Source organism: Scyliorhinus canicula, chromosome 5 (assembly GCF_902713615.1).
Source record: "Scyliorhinus canicula chromosome 5, sScyCan1.1, whole genome shotgun sequence".
Lineage (NCBI taxonomy): Eukaryota > Metazoa > Chordata > Chondrichthyes > Carcharhiniformes > Scyliorhinidae > Scyliorhinus > Scyliorhinus canicula.
The window spans coordinates 224,907,405-224,928,730 of record NC_052150.1 but is presented as its reverse complement, the minus strand read 5'-3'; the positions used below and the strand labels follow the sequence as shown (position 1 = coordinate 224,928,730).

General features: G+C 48.9%; 1 protein-coding gene across 2 annotated transcripts in view; it reads right to left on the bottom strand.

Moving 5' to 3' along the window:
• Positions 1-293: 293 nt before the first annotated feature.
• Positions 294-21,326, bottom strand: part of LOC119966624 (speriolin-like protein) — a 285,015-nt gene continuing 263,982 nt past the window's right edge. For both annotated transcript variants that reach the window (XM_038798627.1, XM_038798626.1), the window contains one exon: positions 294-662. In XM_038798627.1, coding sequence (XP_038654555.1) covers positions 354-662 — 309 coding nt within the window. In that variant the 3' untranslated portion in view covers positions 294-353. The remainder of the gene's footprint in view (positions 663-21,326) is intronic.

Below are 21,326 nucleotides of genomic sequence, written 5' to 3'. Positions count from 1 at the left end.
ACTCCGCACAGGCAGTGACCTGAGTTTGGAATTGAACCCGGGTTCCTGGCACTGTGAGGCAGCAGTGCGAACCACTGAGCCACTGTGTAACCCCTATGGGGATAGAATACAGGAGAGTGATAGTCTGCAAGTGACTAAAATTTAGTACTCACTTTCGACTATGTTGGATTATAAAATGATTTTCATGACATATCTCAATTTAAGAGGTTTACAGTTACCAGTTACTTGACCAAGGTGATTCACAGGCCTGATACTCTGGTGTATCAATTCTGATTTAAATAAAGACTACATCCTGTTAATTAGCGGTTTATTGAAAGAACAAATGTGTGGCTCTCTTCCTTGCTGTGCAGCATCTACCAAATAAACAATGGTTTCCCATCAGCCACTGATAAGTTCAACAGACAGTTCAAGAGCACCATCATGTTCTGCAACAAAGGTGGTGGAGTATTCTCAGTTACCAATTTTTGGAGATAGTCCCGATCATTGAAATTGTCCAGTGTTGTTTGGCAATCTGGCTTTTCCTTCAGGATTCCATAGGTGTTCACTATGAACTCTGCAAATGTGGAATGGTTTACAGGACAGTACCCAAACTTTCTCAGGTTGCTCATTAGCTCACAGTTTCGAGCATTCATCTCAGCACATCGCCCACATGCCCCTCCAACCTGGAGAACAAAATGTAGACTTTCATAAGATCTTTCCTTTATTACATTAAATACCTTTAAATATGTTGGTGTGTAAGAGGGATATACATTTAATAGAAATAGAATTTCTGGAATGCAGAAGAAGGCCATTCAGCCCATTGAGTCTGTACCAACCCTCTGAAAGAGGGTCTGAGGCCAACTCCCCTGCCCTAACTCCATAACCCCACCTAACCTGCACATCTTTGGACACTAAGTGCAATTAAGCGTGGCCAATCCACCGAACCCACATATCTTTGGACTGTGGGAGGAAACTGGCGCACCCGGAGGAAACCCACGCACACACGGGAAGAAAGTGCAGACTCAAGCCAACCGAATCCGGGTCCCTGGTGCTGTGAGGCAGCAGTGCAAACCACTGTGCCATTCTAAGTTTTTTGATTGTTTGCCATCAAATAAATAAGCAGTTTTAGTGGGAAATGACAACACACAAAGTGCACATTTAGTTTATATTTATGGGATGTGGGCGTCGCTTGATAGGCCCGCATTCTTGCCCATCCTTGAGAAAGTTGCAGTGAGCTATGATCCTAAACTGCTTCAGTCTCTGTGGTCTGGGTACAGCCAGAGTACTGTTAGGGAGGGAGTTTCAATACAACAGTTAATCTCATGTCTCAGGATTGATTCTGCTGATTTTCCCACCATAAGATTAACAGTATGTAATGGAACCTACGAGGGAACAAGCGGTCCTAGATCTTGTCCTGTGTAATGAGACAGGATTGATTCATGATCTCATAGTTAGGGATCCACTCGGAAGGAGCGATCACAATATGGTGGAATTTAAAATACAGATGGAGGGTGAGAAAGTAAAATCAAATAGTAGTGTTTTGTGTTTAAACAAAGGAGATTACAATGGGATGAGAGAAGAACTAGCTAAGGTAGACTGGGAGCAACAAATTTATGGTGGAACAGGTGAGGAACAGTGGAGAACCTTCCAAGCGATTTTTCACAGTGCTCAGCAAAGGTTTATACCAACAAAAAGGAAGGACAGTAGAAAGAGAGAAAATCGACCGTGGATATCTAAGGAAATAAGGGAGAGTATCAAATTGAAGGAAAAAGCATATGAAGTGGCAAAGATTGGTGGGAAACTAGAGGACTGGGAAATCTCTAGGGGGCAACAGAAAGCTACTAAAAAAGCTATAAAGAAGAGTAAGATAGAGTATGAGATAAACCTTGCTCAGAATATAAAAACAGACAGTAAAAGTTTTTACAAATATATTAAACAAAAAAGAGTGGCTAAGGTTCATAAAGGGCAGGTCATGCCTAACTAATTTAGTGGAATTTTTTGAGGACATTACCAGTGCACTAGATAATGGGGTGCCAATGGATGTGGTATATCTGGATTTCCAGAAAGCCTTTGACAAGGTGCCACACAAAAGGTTGCTGCATAAGATAAAGATAGAACATTAGAAAATAAGAACATAAGAACTAGGAGCAGGAGTAGGCCATCTGGCCCCTCGAGCCTGCTCCGCCATTCAATTAGATCATGGCTGATCTTTTGTGGACTCAGCTCCACTTTCCGGCCCGAACACCATAACCCTTAATCCCTTTAATCTTCAAAAAACTATCTATCTTTACCTTAAAAACATGTAATGAAGGAGCCTCAACTGCTTCACTGGGCAAGGAATTCCATAGATTCACAACCCTTTGGGTGAAGAAGTTCCTCCTAAACTCAGTCCTAAATCTACTTCCCCTTATTTTGAGGCTATGCCCCCTAGTTCTGCTGTCACCCGCCAGTGGAAACAACCTGCCCGCATCTATCCTATCTATTCCCTTCATAATTTTAAATGTTTCTATAAGATCCCCCCTCATCCTTCTAAATTCCAACGAGTACAGTCCCAGTCTACTCAACCTCTCCTCGTAATCCAACCTTCAGCTCTGGGATTAACCTAGTGAATCTCCTCTGCACACCCTCCAGCGCCAGTACGTCCTTTCTCAAGTAAGGAGACCAAAACTAAACACAATACTCCAGGTGTGGCCGCACTAACACCTTATACAATTGCAACATAACCTCCCGAGTCTTAAACTCCATCCCTCTAGCAATGAAGGACAAAATTCCATTTGCCTTCTTAATCACCTGTTGCACTTGTAAACCAACCTTCTGTGACTCATGCACTAGCACACCCAAGTCTCTCTGAACAGCGGCATGCTTTAATATTTTATCGTTTAAATAATAATCCCGTTTGCTGTTATTCCTACCAAAATGGATAACCTCACATTTGTCAACATTGTATTCCATCTGCCAGACCCGAGCCCATTCACTTAACCTATCCAAATCCCTCTGCAGACTTCCAGTATCCTCTGCACTTTTCGCTTTACCACTCATCTTAGTGTCATCTGCAAACTTGGACACATTGCCCTTGGTCCCCAACTCCAAATCATCAATGTAAATTGTGAACAATTGTGGGCCCAACACGGATCCCTGTGGGACACCACTAGCTACTGATTGCCAACCAGAGAAACACCCATTTATCCCAACTCTTTGCTTTCTATTAATTAACCAATCCTCTATCCATGCTACTACTTTACCCTTAATGCCATGCATCTTTATCTTATGCAGCAACCTTTTGTGTGGCACCTTGTCAAAGGCTTTCTGGAAATCCAGATATACCACATCCATCGGCTCCCCGTTATCTACTGCACTGGTAATGTCCTCAAAAAATTCCACTAAATTAGTTAGGCATGACCTGCCTTTAACGAACCCATGCTGCGTCTGCCCAATGGGACAATTTCTATCCAGATGCCTCGCAATTTCTTCCTTGATGATAGATTCCAGCATCTTCCCTATTACCGAAGTTAAACTCACTGGCCTATAATTTCCTGCTCTCTGCCTACCTCCTTTTTTAAACAGTGGTGTCACGTTTGCTAATTTCCAATCTACCGGGACCACCCCAGAGTCTAGTGAATTTTGGTAAATTATCATTAGTGCATCTGCAATTTCCCTAGCCATTTCTTTTAGCACTCTGGGATGCATTCCATCAGGGCCAGGAGACTTGTCTACCTTTAGCCCCATTAGCTTGCCCATCACTACCTCCTTCGTGATAACAATCCTCTCAAGGTCCTCACCTGCCATAGTCTCATTTCTATTAGTTGCTGGCATGTTATTTGTGTCTTCCACTGTGAAGACCGACCCAAAAACCTGTTCAGTTCCTCAGCCATTTCCTCATTTCCCATTATTAAAACTCCCTTCTCATCCTCTAAAGGACCAATATTTACCTTAGCCACTCTTTTTTGTCTTTTATATTTGTAAACACTTTTACTGTCTGTTTTTATATTCTGAGCAAGTTTACTCTCATACTCTATCTTACTCTTCTTTATAGCTTTTTTAGTAGCTTTCTGTTGCCCCCTAAAGATTTCCCAGTCCTCTAATCTCCCAGCAATCTTTGCCACTTTATATGCTTTTTCCTTCAATTTGATACTCTCCCTTATTTCCTTAGATATCCACGGTCGATTTTCCCTCTTTCTTCCGTCCTTCCTTTTTGTTGGTATAAACCTTTGCTGAGCACTGTGAAAAATCGCTTGGAAGGTTCTCCACTGTTCCTCAACTGTTCCACCATAAAGTCTTAGCTCCCAGTCTACCTTAGCTAGTTCTTCTCTCATCCCCTTGTAATCTCCTTTGTTTAAACACAAAACACTAGTATTTGATTTTACTTTCTCACCCTCCATCTGTATTTTAAATTCCACCATATTGTGATCGCTCCTTCCGAGAGGATCCCTAACTATGAGATCATGAATCAATCCTGTCTCATTACACAGGACAAGATCTAGGACCGCTTGTTCCCTCGTAGGTTCCATTACATACTGTTCTAGGAAACTATCGCGGATACATTCTATAAACTCCTCCTCAAGGTTGCCTTGACCGAACTGGTTAAAACAATCGACATGTAGATTAAAACCCCCCATGATAACTGCTGTACCATTTCTACATGCATCAGTTATTTCTTTGTTTATTGCCTGCCCCACCATAACGTTACTATTTGGTGGCCGATAGACTACTCCTATCAGTGACTTTTTCGCCTTACTATTCCTGATTTCCACCCAAATGGATTCAACCTTATCCTCCATAGCACCGATGTCATCCCTTACTATTGCCCGGATGTCATCCTTAAATAACAAAGCAACACCACCTCCCTTACCATCCACTCTGTCCTTCCGAATAGTTTGATACCCTCGGATATTTAACTCCCAGTCGTGACCATCCTTTAACCATGTTTCAGTAATGGCCACTAAATCATAGTCATTTACGATGATTTGTGCCACCAGCTCATTTACTTTATTCCGAATACTACGAGCATTCAGGTAAAGTACACTTATGTTGGTTTTTTTACCACTGTTTTGAATCTTAACATCTCCAGTTTTATTCCTTTTGTTATTACTGGGCCTATTCACTGTGCTCCCCTCAGTCACTGTACCTTGTACTGTCGCCCTTATGGATTTCTGACTATGTCTTCTCTGCCTTGCACTTTTCCCCTTACTTCCTTTTGTTTCTGTCCCTGTTTTACAACCTTCCAACTTCCAGCATTGGTTCCCATCCCCCTGCCACATTAGTTTAAACCCTCCCCAACAGCTCTAGAAAACACCCCCCCAGGACATCGGTTCCAGTCCTGCCCAAGTGCAGACCGTCCGGTTTGTACTGGTCCCACCTCCCCCAGAACCGGTCCCAATGCCCCAGGAATTTGAATCCCTCCCTCTTGCACCATCTCTCGAGCCACGCATTCATCCTTTCTATCCTGACATTCCTACTCTGACTAGCTCGTGGCACTGGTAGCAATCCTGAGATTACTACCTTTGAGGTCCTACTTTTTAGTTTAACTCCTAACTCCCTGAATTCCGCTTGTAGGACCTCATCCCGTTTTTTACCTATATCGTTGGTGCCTATGTGCACCACGACAGCTGGCTGTTCACCCTCCCCCCCCCAGAATGTCCGGCAGCCGCTCTGAGACATCCTTGACCCTTGCACCAGGGAGGCAACATACCATCCTGGAGTCTCGATTGCGTCCACAGAACCGCCTGTCTATTCCCCTTACGATCGAGTCCCCTATCACTATAGCCCTGCCATTTTTCTTCCTGCCCTGCTGTGCAGCAGAGCCAGCCACGGTGCCATGAACCTGGCTGCTGCTGCCTTCCCCTGGTGAGCCATCTCCCTCAACAGTATCCAAAGCGGTATATCTGTTTTGCAGGGAGATGACCGCAGGGGACACCTGCACTGCCTTCCTACTCTTGCTCTTTCTTTTGGTCACCCATTTTCTATCTCCCTCAGTAACCTTCACCTGCGGTGTGACCAACTCGCTAAACGTGCTATCCACGACCTCCTCAGCATCGCGGATGCTCCAAAGTGAGTCCATCCGCAGCTCCAGAGCCGTCAAGCGGTCTAACAAGAGCTGCAACTGAACACACTTCTTGCACGTGAAGGAGCCAGGGACAGTGGACGTGTCCCTGAGCTCCCACATCGCACACGAGGAGCATGACACGGGTCTGGGATCTCCTGCCATGTCTTAAACCCTTGGTAAACTTAAACAACTAGAATTTCAAAATAAAAATAAATAAATTAGACAATGAAAAGAAAAAGAGAGACTACTTACCAGTCACTTACCAGGGTGAAAAAGCACCTCCTCACACTCTGCACCGAATTACCTCACTGCACCAAATTACCAAGTTTAAATCTCCCACTCTGTATGAGTCTCACTCCGGATGTGTCTCTTGGAAAAGTGCTCGAACATAGAACACTACAGCGCAGTATGGGCCCTTCGGCCCTCGATGTTGCGCCGACCTGTGAAACCATCTGAAGCCTATCTGACCTACACTATTCCATTTTCATCCATATGTCTATCCAGTGACCACTTAAATGCCTTTAAAGTTGGCGAGTCTACTACTGTTGCAGGCAGGGCGTTCCACACCCCTACTACTCTCTGAGTAAAGAAACTGCCTCTGATATCTGTCCTATATCTATCACCCCTCAATTTAAAGCTATGTCCCCTCGTGTTGGGCATCACCATCCGAGGAAAAAGACTCTCACTGTCCACCCTATCTAACCCTCTGACTATCTTATATGTCTCTATTAAGTCACCTCTCAGCCTTCTCCTCTCTAACAAAAACAACCTCAATTCCCTGAGCCTTTCCCCGTAAGACCTTCCCTCCATACCAGGCAACATCCTAGTAAATCTCCTCTGAACCCTTTCCAAAGCTTCCACATCCTTCCTAAAATGTGGTGACCAGAACTGCACGCAGTACGCCAGGTGCGGCCGCACCAGAGTTATGTACAGCTGCAGCATGACCTTGTGGTTCCGAAACTCAATCCCCCTGCTTATAAAGGCTAGCACACCATATGGCTTCTTAACAGCCCTATTAACCTGGGTGGCAACTTTCAGGGATTTATGTACCTGGATGCCGAGATCTCTCTGTTCATCTACACTACCAAGAATCTTGCCATTAGCCCAGTACTCTGCATTCCTGTTACTCCTTCCAAAGTGAACCACCTCACACTTTTCCACATTAAACTCCATCTGCCACCTCTCAGCCCAGCTCTGCAGCTTATCTATGTCCATCTGTATCCTATAACATCCTTCAGCACTATCCACAACTCCACCGACCTTCGTGTCATCTGCAAATTTACTAACCCATCCTTCTACACCCTCTTCCAGGTCATTTATAAAAATGACAAACAGCAGTGGCCCCAAAACAGATCCTTGCGGTACACCACTAGTAACTGAACTCCAGGATGAACATTTGCCATCAACCACCACCCTCTGTCTTCTTTCAGCTAGCCAATTACTGATCCAAACCGCTAAATCACCTTCAATTCCATACTTCCTTATTTCCCAGATGCATAGCATTAAGGGTAAAGTAGTAGCATGGATAGAGGATTGGTTAATTAATAGAAAGCAAAGAGTGGGGATTAATGGGTGTTTCTATGGTTGGCAATCAGTAGCTAGTGGTGTCCCTCAGGGATCCGTGTTGGGCCCACAATTGTTCACAATTTACATAGATGATTTGGAGTTGGAGACCAAGGGCAATGTGTCCAAGTTTGCAGATGACACTAAGGTGAGTGGTAAAGCATAAAGTGCAGAGGATACTGGAAGTCTGCAGAGGGATTTGGATAGGTTAAGTGAATGGGCTAGGGTCTGGCAGATGGAATACAATGTTGACAAATGTGAGGTTATCCATTTTGGTAGGAATAACAGCAAACGGGATTATTATTTAAACAATAAAATGTTAAAGCATGCCGCTGTGCAGAGAGACCTGGGTGTGCTAGTGCATGAGTCACAGAAAGCTGGTTTACAGGTGCAACAGGTGATTAAGAAGGCAAATGGAATTTTGTCCTTCATTGCTAGAGGGATGGAGTTTAAGACTAGGGAGATTATGTTGCAATTGTATAAGGTGTTAGTGAGGCCACACCTGGAGTATTGTGTTCAGTTTTGGTCTCCTTACTTGAGAAAGGACATACTGGCACTGGAGGGTGTGTAGAGGAGATTCACTAGGTTAATCCCAGAGCTGAAGGGGTTGGATTATGAGGAGAGGTTGAGTAGACTGGGACTGTACTCGTTGGAATTTAGAAGGATGAGGGGGGATCTTATAGAAACATTTAAAATTGTGAAGGGAATAGATAGTATAGATGCGGGCAGGTTGTTTCCACTGGCGGGCGAAAGCAGAACTAGGGGACATAGCCTCAAAATAAGGGGAAGTAGATTTAGGACTGAGTTTAGGAGGAACTTCTTCACCCAAAGGGTTGTGAATTTATGGAATTCCTTGCCCAGTGAAGCAGTTGAGGATCCTTCATTAAATGTTTTTAAGGTAAAGATAGATAGTTTTTTGAAGAAAAAAGGGATTAAGGGTTCTGGTGTTCGGGCCGGAAAGTGGAGCTGAGTCCACAAAAGATCAGCCATGATCTCATTGAATGGCGGAGCAGGCTCGAGGGGCCAGATGGCCTATTCCTCCTCCTAGTTCTTATGTTCTTATGTTCTTATTAACTGGCCGATTATTGTTCGGCATTTCCTTTGATACCTTTTCAAACAATGGTATCATGTTTGCAGTTCTCTAGTCCTCCGGTACCTCTCCCGTGTCTAATGAGGACGGAAAATCATCCTCAGAGCATCTGCTCTCTTCTCCATGACCTCCCTTTCAGTAGCTTCAGAAACAATCCATCTGGCCCTGGTAACTTATCAACTTTCAAGGATTTCAATCCTTCAAGTATTTCCTTTCTCTTTACGATAATCCCATCCAGTATCTCACAGTGTTCCTCCCGGATGACTATATCTGCATAATCTATGTCCTTTGTAAGCACAGAGCCAAAATATTCTTCTAAAACACTTTCCACAACCTTTGCAAACAAATTCCCCATTTCATCTCTGATAGGTCTTCCTGAACTAACCTTTTACCATTAATATATTGGTAAAACATCTTTGGGTTTTCTTTAATTTTGCTTGCTAATCTTTTTTCACACCCTCTCTTTGATTTTCGTATTTCCCAGGATTTTGACCCAGCAACAATGGACAAATGATGTCATATTTCCATGTCAGGATGATGAGAAATGCAGTTATCATAAAGGATTCTATAGTTGGGGAAATAAATAGGTGTTTCTGCTGTTGCTGAATTGAGCTCTCATTCAGTGCTGCCTCCCTGATGTCAGGGTACAGGATAGAAGGAATGAGTGCCAAACATTCTGCAAAGGATGAACAACTAGAATCCATAGTGGATGTTGAAACAATGACACGAGGATAGAAAAAGGGCGTAGTCCTACACAGGGATGGATTGTATGGTACGTTGTCTCTCCCCAGGCTAAAATGTCAGAGGGTAGTAATGCACCATCAATTGGGCACGAGGCGAAGATGTGATCCAAACAAAAGGCTTTAATGCACATGATGTGTGCCCGGCAGCAGACGTACAGAAGAATGGCCGACTGCTGTGGAACACGGGTTCTTATATCCCGCCCTGTAGGCGGAGCTACCTACCTCTCAGCCAATCGGCTGAGAGGCACATGACTTACCCGGGCCAATGGGCAGCGAGTCCTCTGCACCAATGGCAGCTCACCTCTGAGGCACCGTAATACCCCTCGTCATACTACCACAGGTAGCAGTGGAGGAGGGTGGACGAGGTGGTGGGGGAGCCCACCCACAATCCCAAAGTCTGCCCCACAGCAATTTACCGCAAGAGCTGTATTAATTGCTTTAAAGGAACACTTCCACTTTAATCTCAGTAGGCCTTAGGGAGCTGTCGGCCAATAGGATGCCTGGCTGCTCTGTATCCCAAACAGGGCCAGCCAGGAGCAATTGACCCGTCTGGGATGTTAATATGCTCAAAACTATGTGATGTTCCGAGAATAACGTTATGTGGCACCAGGGCTGGAAGGTATAAAACACTGAGAAAAATACTATCACATTGAGTGAAGCCACGAGATCCACAAAGATTTGCAGATTCTGCAGACTGCAAGAATGAACAACATGGAGTGGGTGAAGCTACCAATGGGTCTCAGATTTCACAGTAATGTGGACAGCAACTGGCATTTGTTCAAATAACAATTTAATCTGTTTCTTACTGCAGTAAATTTAGGAGATCAATCAGATTCAAGTAAGGTAGCGATGCTCTGAATCGCGCCAGGGCCCGAAGCAATCGCAGAGTTTAATATGTTTACATTTTCAAACGATGAAGATAGTAAAAGTTATAACGAATGTAATTCGAAGATGAACATTGCACCTTCAGAAAGAGTGAAATTTATCAACGTTCGGCGCGGGGGGGTGGCGAAGAATGGGGTGTCAAACCCGCGATCGGGCCCGCCGCCTTCCCGCGATTCTCCGGGACCAGAAAATCACCGCCAATCGTGCACGCGCAGTTGATGCGGTGCCGGTGCCGGTCGGGGACATTGATAGAGGCCCCCGTGCCGATTCTCTGCCGACAACTGGCCAAGTTCCCGCCGGCGTGGTTCACTCATGGTTTCAACCGGCGGGCACTGGGAGTGGCAGCTGCGGACACAATCCACGGCCGCCCTGGTGGGGGGGGGGGGGGGGGGGAGGGGATACGTCACCGGACAGGGGGGGGCCTCCAGGACGGCCAGGCTCGCGATCGGGGGCCACCGATCGGTGGGGGTGATCTGGGGGGGGGGGACTATATGGTGGGGGCCGGCCCGCTGTGTGGGTCCGCCATGTTGCGCGGACCTGCGGCCGGATGTGCAGGGCCCCGTATTGGCAGCCAGAGCTGCATAGACTACGCAGGAAAGTGCAGAGTGATTTGCGCCCGTTTTCTCGCAGGCGTGGGGCATAGGCCATTATCAGAGAATTCCGCCCAACATGTTTAGGTGATGTTTACAGTAGTCAGAAGTGTCCATGGCCAGGATTCTTCACTAATGGGGTTATGTCCACACGCCCGCCAGAAAACGGGCACTTTTTTCTGAAACGTCCAGGGTCATTCTCCATTTTTAAGGGGGCTTGCAGGGCCCGGAGTGCGCTGTACAGCTCCTGCTGCCGACACCGGGCCCTGAAAATCAGGCCGCGGGTTCATGCATGCGCACGGTGGCCGCCTGCGGCACCAGCTCCGCACTACACGGTGGACCCACACAGCGGGCCGACGTGGAAGAAGGTAGCCCCCCCCCCCCCCCCCCAGATTGTGTGCGCCCGCAGATCGGTGGCCCCCGATCGCAGGCCTGGCCGCCAAGGAGCCTCCCAGCTCCCCAGGAGACTGATCGCACTGCCCGGCAACAGGACAGCCACTGCAGCTGTGAAGCCGAGCTCCCGCCGGGTAGAACCATACGAGAACCACGCTGGCGGGAACTCAGCCGGTCGACCAGCGGAGAATCACTGCGGGGGCCTCTCTCAATGGCCCCCAACCAGTGACGCGTCAACTGTGCACGGCAGGTGATTCTCCGGTCACCAGTCTGACGTTGCGGGTCCGATGCCCCATTCTCCGCCCTCGTACGGGGGGCTCGGAGAATCCCGGCCTATAGATCATTCAGCTAAAACCTGTAATTTATCTGCGGTGGAACCTCCCATGATTCGGGACCAAAATATGTTTGATATGAATGAAAATACGCTGAGAGAACGGTTGCTAAGGGAATCGGAACAGTCCTTGAAAATGAAAATGAAATAAAAATTGCTTATTGTCACGAGTAGATTTCAAATGAAGTTACTGTGAAAAGCCCCTAGTCGCCACGTTCCGGCGCCTGTTCGGGGAGGCTGGTACGGGAATTGAACCGTGCCGCAGGCCTGCCTTGGTCTGCTTTAAAAGCCAGCGATTTAGCCCAGTGTGCTAAACAGCCCCTTGAACAAACAGTTAAGATTTGTCAGTCGCGCGTGCTAGCAACACAGCATTCCGAAATGTTTCTCAGTAATGGCGGCATCGGGCAACACGGTGGCGCAGTGGGTTAGCACTGTTGCCTCACGGCACTGAGGTCTCAGGTTCGATCCCGGCTCTGGGTCACTGTCCGTGTGGAGTTTGCACATTCTCCCCGTGTCTGCGTGGGTTTCGCCCCCACAACCCAAAGATGTGCAGGCTAGGTGGATCGAACACACTAAATTGCCCCTTAATTGGAAAAAAAAATGAATTGGGTGCTCTAAATTTATTTTTAAAAAGTAATGGCGGCGTCTTCTCGGAGGAAAGCACTCCGGTTGCTGCCCATTTTCCAAAAAGGCGGGAAACCTCCACATAAAGGCAGGAAAGTTCCCGCAGCTCCTCGCACACCAATAAACGGGTTAAAGAGAAGGACAAAGTATTTCTGTGTAAAAGATATGGGCCGGGATTCTCCGTGCCTGCGCCACGTCAGAAAATAACCTGGGGGGGGGCGCAAGATTCCCACCACACCGCTCCGGAGAATCGGCGCCAATTGTGCCCGCACAGTCGCTGCGGTGCCGGTGGGGGTGGGGGCCGCTGAAATAGGCCCGCGCAGGGATTCTCCGCAGGCGACAGGCCGTACTCCCGCCGAGTTCCGCCGCCGTGGTTCAAACCTGGTATCACACGGCGGGAGCTCGGACCCGCGGCCGCTGTGGATGTGCTGGTTGGGGGGGGGGGGATCTGATTCTGAGGGGGGGCCTCCATGGGGCCCAAGCACGCGACTGTGGGAGGAAACTGGAGCACCCGGAGGAAACCCACGCAGACACGGGGAGAACGTGCAGACTCCGCACAGACAGTGACCCAAGCCGGGAATCGAACCTGGGACCCTAGAGCTGTGGAGCAACAGTGCTAACCACTGTGCTACCGTGCTTTGGAGAGCCAGGTTCAAATTCCGCCACTTCAGATGGTGACCTTTAAATTCAATAATAATCTGGAATTGAAAGTCTAATAATGACCAGGAAACTGTTATCAATTGAAATGAAATTAAATTAAATGAAAAATGAAATGAAAATCATTTATTGTCACAAGTAGGCTTCAAATGAAGTTGCTGTGAAAAGCCCCTAGTCGCCACATTCCGGCACCTGTTCGGGGAGGCTGGTACGGGAATTGTCGTAAAAAAAAACATCTGGCTCACTAACATCCTTTGGCGAAGAAAATTGGGCATCTTTACCTAGTGTGGCCTAAATGTGACTCCAGACCCACAGCAATGTGGTTGACTACTTACTGCCACCTCAAGGGCACCTCAGGATGGGCAATAAATGCTGGCAAAACCTGCAATGCCCACGTCCCATGACCAAACGTTTTGAAAATTCAGTGATGAGTTCACAGGATTTGGTGCACTATCATTCACCTACAAGGTCCAACTCAAAGAGGATGCAAAACCTGTGTTACAGGCACCAAGAGGAGTACCTGCACCTCTTCGGGATCGCCTCAAAAAGGAGCTGGACAGAATGACAGAATTAAAAGTAATCAGAAAGATAGAAGGACCTACCGATTGGGTAAACTCCATGGTATGGGTAAAGAAAAAGAATGGCGATATTCGCATATGTATGGATCTCAAAGACCTTAACAAGAATATCAAAAGAGAACATTACCAAATGCAAAAGCGTGAGGAAATAACATCTGGGATGGCTGGTGCACAATTCTTTACGAAACTTGATTCATCTCAAGGTTTTTGGCAGCTAAAGCTAGAGTAACAATGTACTGCACTGTTAGGATGCCAATTAGATAGTATTGCTCTCTGAGAATGCCGTTTGGCATAATTTCGGCATCAGAAATGTTTCACCGTGCCACGGAGCACATAATTGAAGGCATCAAAGGTGTGTGTGCGTCCGTAGATGATCCCATAATTTGGGGCTCAACCAGAGAAGAACACAACACAAGGTTGCTTGAAGTTCTAACGAACATCAGGAGAAATGGGCTGAAGTTCAAGAAGCAAAAGTGCCAATTTGGAGTAACTGAGGTCACATTCCTCGGTGACGAGATCTCGTCACTTGCCAATGAATCTGACAAGGACAAAAGCCAAGCAATTCTCAACCTGCCAAAACTACACAACGAGAAAGCCATCTTAAGGATGACCGGTATGATCAATTTTATTCATTCCTGGGAAATTCATTCCAAACCTGTCAGCAAAAGCAACACATCTACGTGATCTCCTGTACAAGACAGCAGGTTTCACTTGGACTGAGCTAGAGTGGGAGAAGCTCAAGACTTCACTAATCACCACGCCAGTTCTCACATTTTTTGACCCACCTGAGCAGATTTAAGTGTCAACAGACATGTCGAAAGATGGTCTAGGAGCAGTTCTTCTGCAATCCAAGCATGATGTTTGGAAAACAGTTGCATATGCATCATGATCCATGATGAGAACAAAGCAGAGATGTGCTCAAATCAAAAAAGAATGCCTTGATTTAGTTGTCAGCTTGGGGAAATACCACAGCTACATGTGTGGGCTTTCAACTTTTACAGTTGAGACATATCGACCTTTGGTTAATATCATCAAGAAGAATCTCAACCAAATGTTTCCATGCATTCAGAGGTTGATGATGAAGTTACAACGCTATGATTTCCTCTCAGCTACACGCCAGGCAGAGCGCCGATACAAAATATTAGTTGAGCAATTGCTGAAGATGTAGATCTGCATGTCGATCTTATTCCCACTCTACTACCAGAATCAGAGATGAAACTACGTGAGGTCCAAAAACGAGACCAGGAAGGATCAACTCTTCAAGAGGTGATGAGGAGCATCAACTCACACTGGCCCAGAGGTCAATTATGGAGTTCTTCAGTATAAGATCTGAGCTCGGTATCATTAATGGAGTGGTAATTCGTTTGAGCACTTATACCTCAATCTCTTTGCAAGAATGTACTTAAGAGGGTACATAAAGGACATCTTGAGATTGAGAAGTGTAAATTGAGAGCTCGTGAATCTGTTTACTGGCCAGGTATAAACCAGGAAATTGAAGGGATGGTCAATTGTTGTGACACATGCTAATGATATCACATGTAAATATACTGATGATAATGTATTAATTTATTCCTTCAAAGAAAAGGGAATGTAGTGATATCATGGTTGTGTTGTAATTCACTGACTGACCACTAGGAGTCTCATTCGTATATGAGTGAATGTCAGAATCAGGTGACCTCAGACTGACTGGAGAGCTGGGAGAGAGATTGTGGTTTGTACTATTCATACTGTTATTCATCTGTTGTTTTGTATGTATTTGACCCAGTTAATGTTAATAAATTGTTTATAGCTTTAGCTACAAGAGTTCTTGTAATATAAATCAGGCCATCCTACATAGACTTGAAATGCTAACTCTGTTTTGCTTTCCACAGGTGCTGCTAGACCTGCAGAGTTTTTCCAGAATTTTCTGTTTTGGATGGGCAGGCACTCTTTCCCAGGGTGGAGGGGTCAGTCACCAGGGACAATAGGTTTAAGGTCCATGGGACAAAGTTTAGAGGAGATGTGCGAGGCAGGTTTTTTACGCAGAGGGTGGTGAGTGCCTAGAACGCGTTGCCAGGGGAGGTTGTGGAAGCAGATACATTAACGGTGTTCAAAAGGTGGCGTGGGCGCGCAGGGCGGCCGCAGCGCGAAGAGCTCCTGCCGGTGGCCGCGAGTCGCGGCGATTTTGGGGAAATCCCCGAGTTTCGACACACCCCCCGACTACCTTCGGCCTTTGGGGCCATCGCGAGCAGCCAGCGGGGCCGATTTAAAAACCAGTGAAGAACCCCGCGCGGGTGTTGGGGCGGTGGGGGCTGAGGTCCTGGGCCCAGCGCAGCGTCGGGGTCAGAGCAGTGGGGGCGGAGCTACGAGGAGGCCGACCCGAGTCCAGGGACCATGTAAGAGCGGTGTTCCACAACGGATGGCTCCCACCTAGGAGGAAGAAAGAAGGCTGGAACCTGGTCCCAGGGGAGTTCTGGATGAGTACAGAGGGGAAAGGGAGATTTAAAGAAAATTAAAGAAGTTTGGTGAAGTTTTTTTTTCCTCCCCTTTGTCTATGAAAAAAAGAATAATTCAGATTGATGAATTACAGAAGGGTAGAGGGAGAGAGAGGAAAAGAGAAAGAAAGTGAAAAACAATAGTGGGCAGCAGGGTAGCATGGTGGTTAGCATAAATGCTTCACAGCTCCAGGGTCCCAGGTTCGATTCCCGGCTGGGTCACTGTCTGTGTGGAGTCTGCATGTCCTCCCCCTGTGTGCGTGGGTTTCCTCCGGGTGCTCCGGTTTCCTCCCACAGTCCAAAGATGTGCGGGTTAGGTGGATTGGCCATGCTAAATTGCCCGTAGTGTCCTAATAAAAGTAAGGTTAAGGGGGGGGGTTGTTGGGTTACGGGTATAGGGTGGATACGTGGGTTTGAGTAGGGTGATCATGGCTCGGCACAACATTGAGGGCCGAAGGGCCTGTTCTGTGCTGTACTGTTCTATGTTCTATGTTCTATGTTCTAATAAGCTGCTAAAGGATGTGAAAAGCAGCGTGGAAGAAAGGAGGAAACGCGGAGTCGCCGCTGAAGGAGAAGACGAATAAAAGTGGTGATAGGATGGCGGAAGCCGAACTGCAAAGCGGGGCCGCACTACTTCCGGTGGAGAAGATGACCGAGGTGATGGCGGGGGAGCTGGAAAAACAGTTAGCGAGGCACATGGATGCCTGGAAAAAGGAGACAGCGGCCGCATTGAAGTTACTGGTGGAGGAGGCAATCGCCCCGATAATCGCCCCATTGAAGGTGGCGGTGGAAAAGGCATTGGCCGAGGTGAGAGAGCAGGGCGAGAAGATGAAAGAAGTGGAGGAAATCGTGTCAGGACACAGCGACCAGGTCACCTTGATGGGAGATGAGTTGCGGAGGGCTATAGAGATTAATAGAGGTCTCCGAGCAAAGCTGGAAGACTTGAAAAACCGCTCAAGGCGGCATAATTTTAGAATTGTGGGCTTGCCCGAAGGGACAGAGGGCCCAAGGCCAACACAATACTTCGCTAATCAGTTGGCGGAGCTGATGGGGGAGGGTCGCCCCTCCCAGTACGAGCTAGACCGAGCCCATCGGTCATTAAGGCCGAAGCCCAAAGTGAATGAACAGCCAAGGGCAGTAATTATCTGCTTCCATAAGGTTTGCATGAAGGAGAAGGTGTTAAACTGGGCGAAGCAGAAACGGGAGATACTATGGGATGGTACTACGGTCCGGATCTACCAGGACTTGACGGTGGAGTTGGCAAAAAGACGAGCGGCGTTTGGTTGAGTGAAGGCGACGTTGTATAAGACGGGGGTACGGTTTGGTATGGTGTATCCAGCGAGGTTGATGGTAACGTATAACGGCAAAGACATTTATTTCGAGACAGCGGATGCGGCTGAGGCGTTCGTGAAGGCAGAAGGCTTGGGACAGACGTGAAGAGCGGATCTGGAAGAGAGACTGTGGACTGTGTTTGAACAGCCGGAAAATGTAGAAATGTTATAACTTTCTTTTTACGGATTTGTATTGTAGTCTACTTCTCTTTGTATTGTTATAGAGTTTAAGTTAATGGTGGGTTGAGGGCGCTCTGTGTTGCAATGGTTACATGTTATGTTCGTGAATTGTACGGGTTGGATTGTTGTGTTTGATTTTTTTTCCCTCTGGGACTGGGTGGAAGGGGATGATATGTCTTGGCGGAGGGGAGCCATCTGCACTAGCTAGCTAAAGTCAGTCGGCTAGTGAACGGAGGTGAGAGGAGAGGAGTGCTGCGGACATTGGAGCCTGGATAGCAGGCGTCAATGGGCCTACGAGGTGAGCGAGGGGGGGAGGGGGGGGAAGGGTTGGATGTTGGGGGATGTTGTTTCTGGGGGAAGGTAAGGGGGGCTTTCGGGAGGGGGGGGAAAGGGGTTCGATATTAACAACGGACAGGGGCGGGTCAGGCTTATGGGGAAGGGCCCGGCGCAGCGCCGGCCCTTGGGTTGCTGGCACCCCGGGCAAGCTGAACTTCGGCGCCCTTCGGGGGTGGGGGGCGGGGCCGGGGAGGGCGGGGCCGGGGGGGGCGGGAGCGCGGCCGGGGCCGAGGGGGGGGCGGGGGCGGGGCCGGGGGCGGGCCCCGAGGCCGAGGGGGGTGGGCCGAGGGGGGCGGGGGCGGGGCCGAGGGGGGGGCGGGGGCGGGGCCGAGGGGGGCAGGGCGGGGCCGGGGGGGCCGGGGGCGGGGACGACGGGGGCGGGGACGGGGGGGGCGGGGGCGGGGACGGGGGGGGTGGACGGAGGAGGGACGGAGGGGGGGGCGACGGGGGGGGCGGCGGACGGAGGTGGGGGGCGGAAGGGGCCGCCCTGGGGGAGGGCGGCCACCGCGCATGCGCTGGTTGGCACCGGCCCAACTGCGCATGCGCGGGACCCGAGTCTCTGGCGCCCCCTAGCACATGGCGCCCCGGGCGACTGCCCGAGTTGCCGGTACCTTGGGCCGGCCCTGGCCCGGCGGTATGTTGATGGTGGATAAGAAAGGTGGGGGGGGGGGGGTGAGAGACCCCCAGTAAGGATAGTTACGTGGAACGTGAGAGGGCTAGGAGGTCCGGTCAAGAGGTCAAGGGAGCTTGTGTGTCTTAAAAGTCTGAAAATCGATGTGGCAATGCTGCAGGAGACTCACTTGAGGGTGAAGGGCCAGGTGAGACTTAAAATGGGTTGGGTTAGCCAAGTGTTTCACTCTGGATTTGATGGAAGGGCTCGAGGGGTAGCAGTGTTGGTCAGCAAAAGGGTACGCTTCCAGATGGAGAAGGTAGTGGCAGATCAGGGGGGTCGATATGTGATTGTGGCCGGGGTGCTGGACGGGAGATTAGTGGCGCTGGTAAGTATATACAGTCCCAACTGGGACGATGCGGGATTTGCGAGGAAGGTGTTTGGAGCCATTCCTGACTTGGACACACACGAGCCGATTGTGGGGAGGGACCGGAACCTGGTGCAGGAGCCAAGGTTGGACAGATCACGGCCGCGCTCGCTGGTCCCATCAGGGGGGCAAAGGTGTTAGCTGGGCTAATGGTGGAAATGAGAGGGGTGGACCCCTGGAGGTTCCTGCACTCAGGGGAACGGGAGTACTCGTTTTTCTCAGCAGTCCATAGGGTATACTCGTGGATTGACTTTTCTGTGGTGGGAAAGGCTTTGCTGGCTGCAGTCAAGGGGTCGGAATACTCTGCATTGCTGTGTCAGATCACGCGCCACATTGGGTGGATATGGTGCTGGAGAAAGGGGTAGTGCAGAGGCCGGGGTGGAAACTGGATGTGTGGCTTTTGGGGAACCAAGTATTCTGTGAAAAAATTGAAAAGGTAATTAAGGAATATGTAAGATTCAACTGTACGGGTGAGGTGTCGAAGGCAGTCGTCTGGGAGGCTCTAAAGGCGGTAGTGAGGGGTGAGGTAATTTTGTTTAAGGCCAGAGTGGACAAAGAGGAGAGATTGGAGAGATTGGAGCGGCAGAGAGTAATAGATGAGATGTTGGAGGTAGATAGGAGTTATGCAAAGGATGGAGACCCAGAGATGCTGGGAAAGAGGAAGGAACTAGAGGTGAGCTTCGACCGACTATCCACAGGAACTCGCCAACTGAGGCGAGCGAGGGGTGCAGTCTATGAACATGGAGACAAGGCGTATGTTAGCAGGTCAGCTCCAGAGGGAGGCAGCAGCAAGGGAAATTCTTCAGGTAAGGGATAGGGCCGGGAAGTTGGTGGTGGCTCCGGAGCTGATTAACAAGGTTTTTGAGGAATTCTACGAGAGGTTGTACAGGTCAGAACCACCCGGGGGAGACCGTGAGATGCTGGAATTTCTGGATGGATTGGAGTGCCCGAGGCTAGGGGAGGGAGACAAGGCTACATTAGAAGGAGCAATACTGGAGCAGGAGATAAAAGACGCAATTGGGAGGATGCAGTCGGGGAAGGTGGCAGGGCCGGATGGGTTTCCGGTGGAATATTATAAAAAATGTAAGGATAAGTTGGCACCCCTGATGGTGGGGATGTTTGAAGAGGCGATAGGGAAGGGAGTGCTGCCGCAAACCTTGGGGCAGGCATCGATTTCACTGTTGCTTAAAAAGGATACGGATCCGACGGAGTGTGGGTCGTATCGGCCCATTTCACTTCTTAATGTGGACGCAAAAGTATTGGCAAAGGTACTGGCGGGTAGGCTGGAGGGGTGCCTCCTGGAGATGATAGGTGAGGATGAGACAGGGTTCGTGAGAGGGAGGCAGTTGTTTTTGAATATCAGGAGGGTCTTGAACGTCGTTATGGCACCGGCAGAAGGGAAGGAAACAGAGGTGGTGGTGAACTGGGTAAAGCTATTATATAAGGAGCCGAAGGCGAGTGTCCGCACGAACAATATCAGTTCGAGATACTTCTCTCTCCACCGTGGGACAAGGCAGGGATGTCCTATGTCCCCCCTGCTGTTTGCACTCGCGATTGAGCCGTTGGCCATCGCATTAAGAAGTTCGGGAGCATGGAAAGGAATAGTGAGGGGGGGGGGGATAGAGCATAGGGTGTCCTTGTATGCCGATGACTTGCTGCTGTATGTGTCGGAGCCGAGTACGTCGATAGGAGGAATATTGGAGTGCTGCAGGTATTTGGGTCTTTCTCTGGGTACAAGCTAAACTTGGACAAGAGTGAGTTTTTCGTGGTGTCTCAACCGGGGGTGGGGGCAGGGGTGGTGGGGCTGCCATTCCGTAGGGCAGGGACTCACTTTAGGTATTTGGGGGTGCAGGTTGCCCGGCAGTGGGGAAGGTGATGTACCATTAATTGAACGCGAGACGAGTTCCTGGACAAAAGTATGGCTTTAATCAGCTAGATGTTAGCCCTACGGTTGATTACAATATAAGGACGACCGCCAGGAGTACTGGGTATTTATACCCCGCCCTGGAGGCTGGATTAACTCAGCCTCTCGACCAATCGGGGAGCCGTCACATGACTGGTCTCAACCAACCGGTCGAGAGGCACATGACCGACCAGGGCCAATGGTAAGCCGGTGTTCTGCACCAATGGCAGGCAGCTATGCAAATCATACCACCACAGAAGGCTTCGCAGATACAACATTTCTAGTTTGGTGGGGAGAGTGAAAGCCCACCTGGCGAGGTGGGATGGTCTCCCTCTGTCACTGGCGGGTCGGGTACAGGCGGTTAAAATGAACGTGTTGCCTCGATTTCTGTTTATTTTTCAATGCTTACCGATTTTCCTGCCAAAGTCTTTTTTCAGGGAGATTGAGGGAAGGATTACCTCGTTTATATGGGGAGGGAAGGTGGCCAGAGTGAGGAAGGTGCTACTACAGAGGGAAAGGCAGGCAGGGGTTTGGGTCTCCCGAACCTGATGTACTACTACTGGGCGGCGAATGTGGAGAAGGTGCGGAG